Source organism: Euleptes europaea, chromosome 2 (genome assembly GCF_029931775.1).
Source record: "Euleptes europaea isolate rEulEur1 chromosome 2, rEulEur1.hap1, whole genome shotgun sequence".
In the NCBI taxonomy this organism is placed as follows: domain Eukaryota; kingdom Metazoa; phylum Chordata; class Lepidosauria; order Squamata; family Sphaerodactylidae; genus Euleptes; species Euleptes europaea.
In genome coordinates this window covers 91,872,887-91,885,534 of record NC_079313.1, presented here as the reverse complement: position 1 = coordinate 91,885,534, position 12,648 = coordinate 91,872,887, and the positions used below count along the sequence as shown (strand labels likewise).

Here is a 12,648-nt window from a genome sequence, read left to right as displayed (position 1 = left end):
ATGAAGCAAATGTAGTATATCATGTAGGGGACTTTTTAAAAAAGGCCCCAATTGCAAGATATTTCTATTTGACTGTTCTCAGGAATGCATATTAACTGTTGGATCGCAAAGTGCTATTTAACATGCTATTTAACAGAAGTGCTTGTTTTGGATACCAGGAGACCCTTTTCCATATTCAAGAAACTGAGAGCATTTTATAAACATCTGAGACACGAATTGTATGAGCAGATTTCTAGTGCTGGATAACAGTCCTCTTGTCACCACCAGGTGGTAAAAAGGGACTCTAAGGGTGAGTAATAACTACAGTGCAACTATGAAAAACAGGTGCACAAGGTCAAACCCAACATTTGAAAATGATGCTCATATCAGCTATCTCTGAGCCATCGCATTAGAGAAACAATATCTCCAAATTGCCAGAAAGAGATAGGCTCATACAGAGGTAATATAGAGTTTTTTTGATAGCGTCAATAAGCATGTGGACAGGAATGAGCCTGTGGACATTGTGTATTTGGATTTCCAAAAAGCTTTTGACAAGTCCCCCACCAAAGACTGCTAAGCAAACTTCATAGTCATGGGATAAGAGGACAAGTCCTCTTATGGATTGAGAGCTGCCTGAAAAATAGGAAGCAGAGAGTAGGAATCAATGATCAGTTCTCACAATGGCGGGATGTGAGCAGTGGGGTGCCTCAGGGATCTGTGTTGGGACCGGTGCTTTTCAACCTGTTCATCAATGACCTGGAGTTGGGGTTAAACCGTGAAGTAGCCAAGTTTGCAGATGACACCAAATTATTTAGAGTGGTTAAAACAAAATCGGACTGTGAAGAGCTCCAGAAGGATCTCTGCATACTGGAAGAATGGGCATTAAAATGGCAAATGAGATTCAATGTGAGTAAGTGTAAAGTGATGCATATTGGGGCAAAAAATCCCAACTTCACATATACACTGATGGGATCTGTGCTGGCAGCGACAGACCAAGAAAGGGATCTTGGGGTGGTAGTGGATAGCTCAATGAAGATGTCAACCCAGTGTGCGGCTGCTGTAAAAAAGGCAAATTCCATGCTGGCCATAATTAGACGAGGAATAGAGAATAAAACTGCTGATATCATACTGCCCTTGTACAAATCTATGGTGAGACCACACTTGGAATACTGTGTACAGTTCTGGTCACCACACCTAAAAAAGGATATTACAGAGCTTGAGAAGGTGCAGAAAAGATCAACCAAAATGATTAGGGGACTAGAGCAACTGTCCTATGGGGAGCGGTTAAGACACTTAGGGCTGTTTAGCTTGGAAAGAAGACGGCTAAGGGGAGACATGATAGAGGTCTATAAAATTATGCATGGTTTGGAGAGAGTGGACAGGGAGAAGTTTTTCTCCCGCTCCCATAATACTAGAACACGGGGTATTCTGCTAAAGCTGGAGAGCGAGAGATTCAAAACAGATAAAAGGAAGTATTTTTTCACACAATGCATAGTTAAATTGTGGAACTCCCTGCCCCAGGATGTGGTGATGGCTGCCAGCTTGGAGGGCTTTAAGAGGGGAGTGGACATATTCATGGAGGAGAGGGGTATTCATGGTTATTAGTTAGAATGGATACTGGTCATGCTGCATACCTATTCTCTCTAGTGTCAGAGGAGCATGCCTATTATTTTGGGTGCGGTGGAACACAGGCAGGATGGTGCTGCTGCAGTCGTCTTGTTTGTGGCTTCCTAAAGGCACCTGGTTGGCCACTGTGTGAACAGACTGCTGGACTTGATGGGCCTTGGTCTGATTCAGCAGGGCCTTTCTTATGTTCTTATGTTCTTAATGGCAAAATCTAGCTGCTAGGGAAATAACTTATCATCACTTGAACAGGCGTTCACAAATTTCAAAAGTTGCCTATCTGGCAAATGGGCTCAGAAGAGACTCCTTGATGATTTTTGGTTCCTCTAATTCACAGACACCTGTGCCAGGGCCAGTCCACCATTTTTTACTACCCTGGGTTCAAGTGTCAGACTAGGATCTGGGAGACCCAGGTTTGAGTCCCCACTCTGCCTCAGAAAAATGCTGGGTGACCTTTGGCCAGTCACACAGACTCAGCCTACCTCACAGGGTAGCTGTGAGGATACAAAGGAGGACAGGAGAAAAATGTAAGCCACTTTGGGTCTCCATTAGGGAGAAAGGTGGGGTATGAATGAAGTCTTCCACCCCTTGTGCTTTATTGTATGCAGGGCAGCACAACAGCACATTAGTTACCAATAACTAGCTAGAATACTAATGTCTTACTTTCATTTTCAGTGTGTGGCTGTTATTTTCCATGGGCAATGTGTGGATTTCCATGGCAGCTGGCAGAGATCCCAAGGGATTCAACTGCATGCACGGGATGTGGGATTATAACACTACCTGTGTGCAACTCCTCCAGAAATGTAGGCAATGGTTCTCCCGACAAGACACCTGCATGGCTGAGGCATACACCCCTGGAATTTTGGCACCCCAGGCCATTTGCCTAGCTTACTTCTACGGCTGGGCCACCCCTGAGGGCAACAAATCATTGGCAGCTTTCTCTAGACATCTATAGATGCAAGGAGGAAGGTCAGGACAATCCCACCATTCCAGTGGCAACAGCCTCCCCCCTAGAGTGTCACCCACAGAGAATAAAAGTGCTAGGTTTCTATGCAGAACTTCACAGACTTACTGCCATCTTTTGCCTATATTTGTTTTTCACATGATGAACAAATCCAAATGGGTGCCAGGAACCCTTAAAGCCAGCCATCTGACTGCTGGCAAGACCAGAGCACTTGAACAATAAGAGAGGGAGGAATACTTCACACGTTTGTCTTGAAATCCATGGCTCCCTTCAGCTAAATAACACAACCAATCCGGGAAATAGCTGTGAATCAGAGATGCTGAAATCCTGCAGGGCAAAGGCATTAGCAACCTCAAGAGAGAGAGAGAGGTAATTTATCATTTAACATTTACCCAGCATAAGATGCTTATCATATTCATATTTAGGGTGATTTTATTTAAATACACCACAGGGCAAATACTACATGATCCTTCATTTAAATGAAGAAAAATCTGAGGTGCGCAACATGAAGTATGGTAACGGTTACGCATAAGCATCTTTACTTAGGAGCAACTATTTAAATAAAGGATTATCTGCATCAAATTTCAGGGTTTACAGAATAAATCCACCTGCTGCTACAGTAGGGGAGACCAGGACTGCACTTTGGAAACTGGGGCTTTGATAATACTGGGTTCTTTTGTGAACTATTTATCATACTGGACAAAGTGAGTAATGCAAAAGCAGAGAATAATAGGAAAGGGCTTTGTACAAGGACTTAAACGTGCAAGATCTGATCCCACCATCCTGTGTGACATCATAGTTTTTGCAAGTTTGAATTTCAAAACTGGCTACCTGCTTTGAACAGAAACAGAGTGAAACCAAGGTTTAACAGAACCATGGTTAGTGTGATCATCTGAATGACGGGCACTCCATTGACTTTGATGTCATGATTTAGGGGGTGGGAATTTTTAATTGGCAGTTGCTAGATCACTATAGAACAATAACCAGCTATTGCTGCAATCTACAAGCTCCTCTGAATTCCCAGCTGCAAGTTGAAATGGTAAACATCTAGCCCGTTTTGTGCAGAAACCTGGCTAGCATCCCACCCTGCACTGTGGAGCTCATCTAAGAGAAGACTGTTGCTGCATCATCAGCTCCTTGACAGCATGGCAAGTGGCCATAGCCCCATTTTGAGCCATTCTTGACAACTGACTACTTAGTCTAAGAAATGCAAGAAGTGGCATCAGGGAACAAGTGAGGATTTCCACGTTCGTACCTCACCTGAAATCACAGTTAAGACAAAGGCCTTCTACACAGGGATGTTTCCCTGTGGTCACCCCACCGACTGCTTTGGGCTTCCTTTTGATTATGTATGCCTTTTCCAGCTGTCAGAGGTCACCTCATTCTCCCTGCGCGTTTTGCCTGTGTTTTCCAGGTGCTGTTTTAGCCAGAATCTGGAAATGCAGGCAAAAGGTGTGGGGAGAGCAAGGCAACCTCTGACGGGCAGAAAAGGCACGCATAATCAGATGGAAGCCCTGAAGCAGTCAGCGGGGGTGACAGCAGGGAAATGTCCCTGCATAAAAGGCCTATCTGAGGATAATAAACCAGCTTCAGATCCTGGTTTGAGGCATCTCTAACCAAATATATCCAACAATCTATTAGTGGAAGGTGTTGAAAGTCCTGGCTTTCCTCTCCACCCCCACCAGTGGCTTCTATTCTTGGAAAAGTTGATTTTAGGGCTGTGGACCCCTTGTGATGTAGCATCTACTGGATCAGTGGGCTGAAGTGAGAAGGGGGAAATGGGCAAAATCAATTTTCCACAGGGAGGCACTGCTGGGGGTGGGGAGAAGAGCCAGGATCCTTGCATGATCAGACTGCTGAATCCAACGCAGATAACAATTTGGACAATCAACTAATCCTTGTTAGCTTAATTAAACTATGGGTTTGTCTGGGGTCTGAACTGAAGCAAAGCTATCTGCAATTTTCTCTGGATTATGGTCTCTATATAGCTGTAAACAGGCTGTTCACAATCTAAACTTAAAATGATCAGCGCATTAGTATGCACAGGCCTTAAACTCCCACCTATAAAATGGAAACCACACTGCATACAATCAGTGAAATATAGTCCAGCAATGGAAGATGTGTCTTTTCCCTCCCCACCCCTTTCCTTTTTACAAAGAAAACTAACCTGCCAACAAAGCTTTCAGACACTAACATGTGACACTAATATGGATGCAAGTTATGATTTTTTTTCTCAGCACTTCTGCAGAGTACTTGGATGAGTGCAGCGGCCTCCTTTTCAATATTAATGGGGCAAGTTCTCATTTATACAATGGTGGGAAGGGTACGGTTCAAGACAGGCAGCAGCAAGACATGGTGGCTAATAAACATTTGCGCCCAAAGCCAGGAAGACCTACCACACATTTGGGGAAGAAAAGAGCCTCAATTTCAGATGGGAAAGTTCTCCATTATTTGAAACTCTTACAAATCAAAAATACTGCATTGCTGTTGCAGTCTGCTTCTTCCTCGCTCCTCCATATGCATGCCATTATGCATTATTCATCTCTTCGCGTAAATGCTGAGTTTTACAGCACAAGCGAGGGTGGCAAAGAAGAGTTCCAGATAAATAAAATGGAAGCCGAGGCTCTGCGTGTGCAATCCCCAAGTCAGGCAATAAAAATGTTTCAAGCTTTCTTACTCAAACAACTCAGTCATCCTCACATGAGCTTCCCCGCCTTCTCACGACATCAACGGCTTTTTCCTTTTAGAAAGACCAGAAAACACACAGCAGCATTCTCCCCTTCATCACATTGATCTGAACTACCCAACACCTCCAAAAGCTCATTGCTCAGCGTAACTCCCAAGTAAGCCTAAGACAGATCTCACAGGGGCCACTTCCAAATGCCTATCAGCCTTCCTCCTGATGCTGTTATGCTCATGTGGGAGGCAGAAACACCATTCTAAATAAATCTGTTTTTGTTTGTTTCCAATTAACCGATGACGCTGTAAAAGGGCACGTCAGCCTGCCTAAGTTTTACGTGTCACCTGTGGACAGATGAGCGCTATGTGAAACATTTTAATTCCTTTACTCACTTGTCCTCCACAGGTCGTACAGGCTTCTACACGTTTTGACCTTCTCCTCCCACGTGTAAGGATGGGGGAGAAAGCCCTGTCAGTTTCAGGATGGAGCATTCCTTCACCTCTCCTTTCTGTGTTGTCTGATGAAACTGACAAGGCAAGCCGCCTCAATTTCATTGCTGCTTAGGAGAATCACCTGGCTGCCCCTCTGCTCCCTGCCATTTATATTAAAAGATTCCTATTGAGGAAGAGAGCTGAAATGCCTTTAGCACAACATACTTGCAAGCAATGACAGTCCTCCCCTGACCAAACACTGGCTTGGGTCCATCAAAGCATTTTTGCAGATGGAAAGATTTCCATCCACAGAAGACAAATTACTCCCCTTTTCCCCTCCTGCTGCAGCCCCAAATGCTGCTCTTAGGGGCCAGGGGACTCCCCAAGAACAGCATTTTGGAGAGTGTTTGGGGCTGCAGTGGGAGGGGGAACAAGAGAAAGCCCATGCTCTGTGGACGGAAATCCTTCCATCCATGAACAAATGAATCCACATCTTTATCTTTGGCCCATGTCAACATCAATGAGCACAAGAGGGGGTATTTTGTTCATTCTCTTGTCTTTACCTCCTATTTCATGTAACACACATAAACAGCCCAAAGCCACTTGCTCTAGATTTATGGGAGCCAGACTTCTAGCTGCTTTTACAAAATTTGCTATTCGGTCGTTTCTCTACTGTGCTTTTATGTCTATCAAGGTATTTAGAGCAGAGATGTGCAAAATCTTCCCATTATTTCCCTCTCACTGGAAATCACCCTGCATGTTCAAGACACTTTTCTGCACAGTCAGATGTGAAATTTCCCCAAAGCAAGGATTTTCCCAGCAATTAATTCATGTTAGGCTAGACCCTAGTATTAGGATATATTGTTCCTCATTCTTTTAAAGGCACAAAAATTATTATATTTTAAAGGGAAGCACATACTATATTTTTCTTTTTAATTTTTTTTAATCTTTTTGAGATTTTGAGGTTGCGGGGGAAGAGGGGGAGTGGTTTTACCATGCAATTCCAAACTCTGATCAGTTTTCAGAACTAATCTCAGTTCTTAATCAAACCCTGTACAAGGCAGGATTTGCTGGTCCTTAAATCAGGCGTCTGCATGTTTGTTTGGATTGTAGCTGTGGTGCAGTAACTTGTCACCCCCTCCCTTTAAATACATATCTGAAGTTTATTTAGTACATTTTTATTCTGCTCTTCCTCTAAGGAACTCGTGGTGCTGTACATTATTCTCCCTGCCTCCAATTTATTTTCACAACAACTCTGTGAGGTAGGCTAGGCTGACAGTATGTGACGAGCCCAAGGCCACCCAGCAAGCTTCATGGCAGGCTTGACATCTGAATTTGGGTCTTCCAGATCTTAGTCTGACACCCTAACCACGACACCATATTAAATGGGCCTGTGCAGCAATAAGTGAAATGTTTCTGAGGATGTGGCTTGTCAGTTTCCCTCACGATTACAGAGAAGTATCATGCGGCATTACATTTATCAGAATCTCTGATTTAAAGGGCAGTGTTGTGAACCTCCGGACCAAATTAATGGAGCTTTACTTTATTCTTCTATGATCTCCCCATGCACATAATGACCATAATCAACACATACTCAAATCTTAAAACAATATGGTGCCCATCTCCATGACTCCATTTTGTGTATGACATATAGAGAATTAGTCGTGCACAATCATTCAGCTCTTCAGCTCACATTCTGCTTGCTTACACATGAGCAGGGGGCTGTTCATTTCCAGAGCTATTGCAATCAGTCCCAACAAATTAAGATGAGTCTAATCAGCACATTTACATGGCGTTCTTGATTGATTCCATTGCTTACTCATAGCTGCAGTTCCACACCAACCATCTACAACCATCTCCACTTTTTAAATGACATATAGTGAAATGGGGGGGGGGGTTGTTTGAGTTTTTGAGTTGAAATTTACTATTTAGGTGTCCATGTGTGCCTTCCGTACCTGCCTCTGAACTGTTAATATTGTGATCAGTTATTGAATAGATCTTGTTGACTGCTAAGGCACCAAATTCAGCCACTGCAATCTAGAAGACATTGCAAGCTCCATACTCTGCCCAAGTTGGGCAATTTAATGGGCCAATCATGACCACAGGATATATATGCCTCTTCTCCAGTAAGTGCAGTGATTTAATTCTTGGACTGGACAAAGGCAGTTGTAAGCTGCTTCAACCTGGCCCTGAAGCACCACTGTCTTCTGTGAAAGTCCAAAGGTGCCTGGCATGGTACTTCAGACAAATTTTGCTATGGTACATTAAGAAAACCTGATTAGCCTTGCATGTAATTCTATAACCTTAGGCAGATCATGAGAGGGAGGACATCTTGGCCATCTTCTGGATATGGAGTGGGAGTCACTGGGGGTGTAGGGGGGAGGTAGTTGTGAGTTTCCTGTCTTAGATCCTTATGCTGAAATAATCGTTAGTTCTTAAAGTGCCCCTGGAATCTTGTTTTATTTTGCGCCTGGAACAGACTTTTATACGTTTTGTTGAAGTCGAAGCACTTGCAATTAAAAGACTCTGTGACTTTAAAATGAACAGGACACAATATACCACAATGATAAGAACTGCACTAACATGTGAATGAAAAAGCTGGGGAAATCCTTCTTTCGCAGATGCACCATAACTGTTCAGAATCCCATTTACTTTATGGGGGACATTTATCCCTAGCTGCAAGTAGAGCGTTTTTACTTCAGAAATAATAAAAAAGACTGCTGCATTCATAATTTCAATGGCCTTCAGAACTACAATATTTAAAAACCTGTTCACAACTCTGGATCAGAATAAGATGGAGAGAATGACATTAACTTGAAATTCATCTTCTTTGTCCCCAACCTGTCATGCTAGTGACTACTTAAAGACGTGCATATCTCTCCTGACAGGGACCTAACATTTCCATTCCCACGTCAATGATCAGATCTGCAGCCATTAGGCATTCTTTTCCAGGATTAAGAACAACCCTCCTGTGGTCACTATCACCTTCTGAAGAGGCATAATCACTTCAGGAAAGCTAATTTTAGAAACCTAACTCAGCTTTAGGATGAAAGCCATGTGACATGGCTCACAAAGAGCTATTGGAAGAGGGACATATAAGCTGAGGTATGTAGAAAAGAAGACATGAAAGGGTCATTTCTAGAAGAACAATGAGAAGTTTTCCCATCAGGCTTCTTCAACAACAGAATATACCACACACACCCAGTTAAAAAAGAACTGGTCAGACTATGGCCTTATGATACCGTCAGAATTCAGTAATTATATACACATGTATTTACTCTACACAAGAAGGATAAATTCTGTAGAAGTCTAGAGAATAGGGCCATTAAGAAGATCTCAATGTTTACTTCAGCAACAAGAGACAAGTTGTCAAATTGGACAGCTGCAGAAAAGCTCTTTAAACCAGATTTTCATGTAAAACTAGAATGGGCAAGGGAATGTTAAAAGGCTGATGCTTCTGTAGAGCTGTCTATTAACAAGTTGTAGTTTAGGACACACTGGAAAGGAGAACTGACAGAACCAACTTTATTTAGTATTATTTACTTAATGTATACCCTGCCTTTTTCCTCAATGGAGACCTAAAATGGCTCACCTCATTCTCAGCTCCTCCATTTTATTCTCACAACAATCCTGTGAGGTAGGCTAGGCTGAGAGTGCGTGAGAGTAGGTTAGGCTGTGAAGTAGATTAGGCTGAGAGTGCGTGGCTCAAGGGCAGCCAGCAAGTTTCCATGGCAGAGGGGAGATTCGAAGCTGGATTTCCCAGATGCTAGTCCAACCACTCCATAGCACGGTGGCAGGCATAATTCTGTTTCAATGTAGCACCCATAACAAACTAAATTAACAAAACCCTTAGCCTAAGGCAGGGGTGGGGAACGTCAGGCCCGGGGGCCGTATAAGGTCTGCGAAATCATATGGTCTGGCCCTTCATGGGTCCTGGCAGATCTCTAGCTCAGAAGGATCTAAGACTGGCGATCCTTCCCCTCCCGCGGACAGGAAAAGCCTCTATTCAAGGTGGATGTGAGTTTGTGTTTGCTGCCCTGCCTGAATCTCTCGGGCTCAGCTGGGGACGGCAGAGCTCAAAAGCGAGTTGCTCTGCGTGGCAGACACTCGGAGCTGTCTCCAGTCGTGCCTCTTGGCTAAATGTCCAAATATAGCAGGCTAATTTTTAAGTTGATAATTTTGTATGGCCCGGAAATGATGTTATAAATATCCAAATGGCCCTTGGAAGAAAAAGGGTTCCCCACCCCTGGCCTAAGGAGATACCCTTTCTGAGAGTGTCACAGTCCTGGCTTATGAAAGTAGCCTGGAAAGAACAATCATTGGGTTTTGAATTGCACCAGATTGTTACAAAATGACAGATATAATCAAGCAGTGTTTCTGGGAACGACCAATGATCAAGCGCCGGAAGAATGTTATGTTCTCACGCTCATCAATTGAAACAATGTTAGAGGCTTAACATGATGAATTTCAGTCACAGAGACTATTTTAAAAAATGCCCATACTTTTGGGCAAAAAATGCCCCCAAAAAGACAAAAATCTGAGTTAGTAAGTGAAGACCCTGACAGCTTTATACTGGAGAGCACCAGCTGGATACCACTGGAGGACAGCCACACCGCTGACCTTAGTTATGCGATCTACGCTTGATTGATTTTATTAAATCTATAACCCCATTCTCATATTCAGAAGCAAATATGAACAAGGGAAATGACTGCTGAATTGGCCTGCTGTTTCAAAGAATAAGACAGTTCCCCTTTTCATGCAGGCAGCAGCAGCGGACTACTGTCTCTATGAAGGTCACGGGATGTTCGTAAAGACATGAATATTACAGTCAGACCACGCTCAGGCTGCATCACTAGCAGGAACTAAGAAATTGAGTCCGAACTAGCAGGAACTGAGTCAAGGTAACGTTAACAGGAATTCTGAAAAAGCAACAAGTGACTATAAGACCTCTGGAATTATTTGCATGCATATGGGACATATCTCCCCAACTTTTATGAAGTCCCAAGCGTCTTTCCTCCCCTCAAAAGTTCTGAACGACATGAAGAGTTGTACAACTCATGCCACTCTCCATCTCTGATTCCCGAGTCCAAACATGGCAACCTCAACCTACAGGATTCAAGAGAGACTATGTTGTTGTTTTTTACAGGCTCCTTGTCAACTTTTCAGAAAACTGAAGGTATTCTTTTGGAGCTAAGGTTGTTTTTACCAACTCGAGACCACCGAGGAAAAAAATATCAACCGTTGCTCTATATGTACTGTTAAAAAATCCATGAGGATGCCATTACCCTGAGAGTAAGACAGAGCCCGGAAACATTGCCTTTCTTCACTATTTTGAGCCCCTTACACTCCTCAGACTCCTCAGTGGCTAACAAAACTCCAGAAAACTTGTGTATACATTAATATCCATCTGCCAAAGGTCTCGGTTTTCCCATCTGCATCCATATGAACTGGAAAACCCAACCTACATCACCACCAAAACTATGCTTTGAAAATTCTTCCTTAAGAAGCAGACTTGAAAGTTTAGCATTTAAAAGCAGCTTGTTATCACAAAGCCACAGTAACGGGAGCATTTTCATTATGCTCACAACATTGGTTCTACAGTAATATATTCCATATTTAGCTACCGCTAAACATGACTGGACTGTTTCATCATCTAAAAAATAAGTTACACCATCACAAGCCCCCACCCAAAAAAAAAATCCTTATCAGGCAGAAAAGTATGGGATTGTAGATAAGGTAAGTTTGATAAGTGAATAGTTTTGGATAATGTATTTTGTGAATTTAATTGATAAGTAGTAGGTGGTAATGTTATGAATTTTGATATCTGTTGATTTTAAACTAGTTATGTTAGTAATGTTTATATTGATATTTGCCTTTAATGTTTGGTATTCTGATTGGAATATTTTTAAAAAATCCGTTGTATTAGGAGATTTTCAAAAACTAGTATTAGGGTTAGAAAAGTTATTCATCATGTTCTCTCTTATATACATTACAAGGCAGATTGCAACTCCCCACCCCCATCCATTTTAACCAGAAGCCACTGCCTCAAACCTTTCGGTAGTTTATTACTAGAAACAGTATATAAATCTGTCCAAATGGTCACTACCTACCTTCAGCTCGCAAGACCTGCCTGCTAGGCCTCTTGACTTGGAGACCCTCCGACCATGATTTAGACTTAGGGAAATGCCTGAAGATCTTGCGGATTCTCTTTGTTACTAGTCCAAAGCAAGCTGCAGTCTCCGCTTTCCCTTCAGTCATTCTTCTAACAGAAGATCAATAGCTTCTTCGGGCACAAGCAATCCAGGCAAGCAGACAGCGCTCAAATGCGGAATGTTATTGGAAGCAGCACATATATTTATCACTGCAAGTTATTTACGTTGCTAAAATCAGGATGTTCTCTATGGAGAGTTAACTTGCACTTTGTGCAAGTTCACTTTGATGGTGGTTGTATTTTGTCAAACAAAAGCAACAGAAACTGTACCCCATAGTCCAGAAACTTCCAGGGCTGCTTCTAACTCATGGAAAACTTTCTATTTCTAGGGCTTTTTGCCTGATAAGATAAAGCAACCTAGCGGAAGAGACTACAGTAAAGAGGGAGACCAGAAGCCATCCCTTTCTCTCCAGAGTCTCTTTCTAATAACCTTGGAGTCCCAAACACTTTTCTGCTAGTATGTCAGTCCAAAGTCAAGCTTACAGCTACTTCACTTTAGCCAAAAATTAAACCAGTGATCTTAATATGCTAAATAATAGATTTCTCCACCTTTGGGGGATATAAATAATAGTTAGGACAGGCTATTAGCTACATTGACAAACACAAGTCAGTTGAGGGGGGGATCATTTAGCTCCAGATGTATGACTTGATATTCTCTCCATCACACCTCTCCCCATTAGGGTTGCCAGGTCCCTCTTCACTACTAGCGGGAGGTTTTTGGGGCGGAGCCTGAGGAGAGTAGGGTTTGGGCAGGGGAGGG

General features: G+C 42.8%; 1 protein-coding gene across 1 annotated transcript in view; it reads right to left on the bottom strand.

The window, feature by feature from the left end:
* RASSF5 (Ras association domain family member 5) overlaps window positions 1-11,935 on the bottom strand; it is an 87,170-nt gene extending 75,235 nt beyond the window's left edge. The window contains exon 1 of the mRNA XM_056845544.1: window positions 11,788-11,935. Coding sequence (XP_056701522.1) covers window positions 11,788-11,935 — 148 coding nt within the window. The remainder of the gene's footprint in view (window positions 1-11,787) is intronic.
* Between the last annotated feature and the right edge of the window lie 713 nt (window positions 11,936-12,648).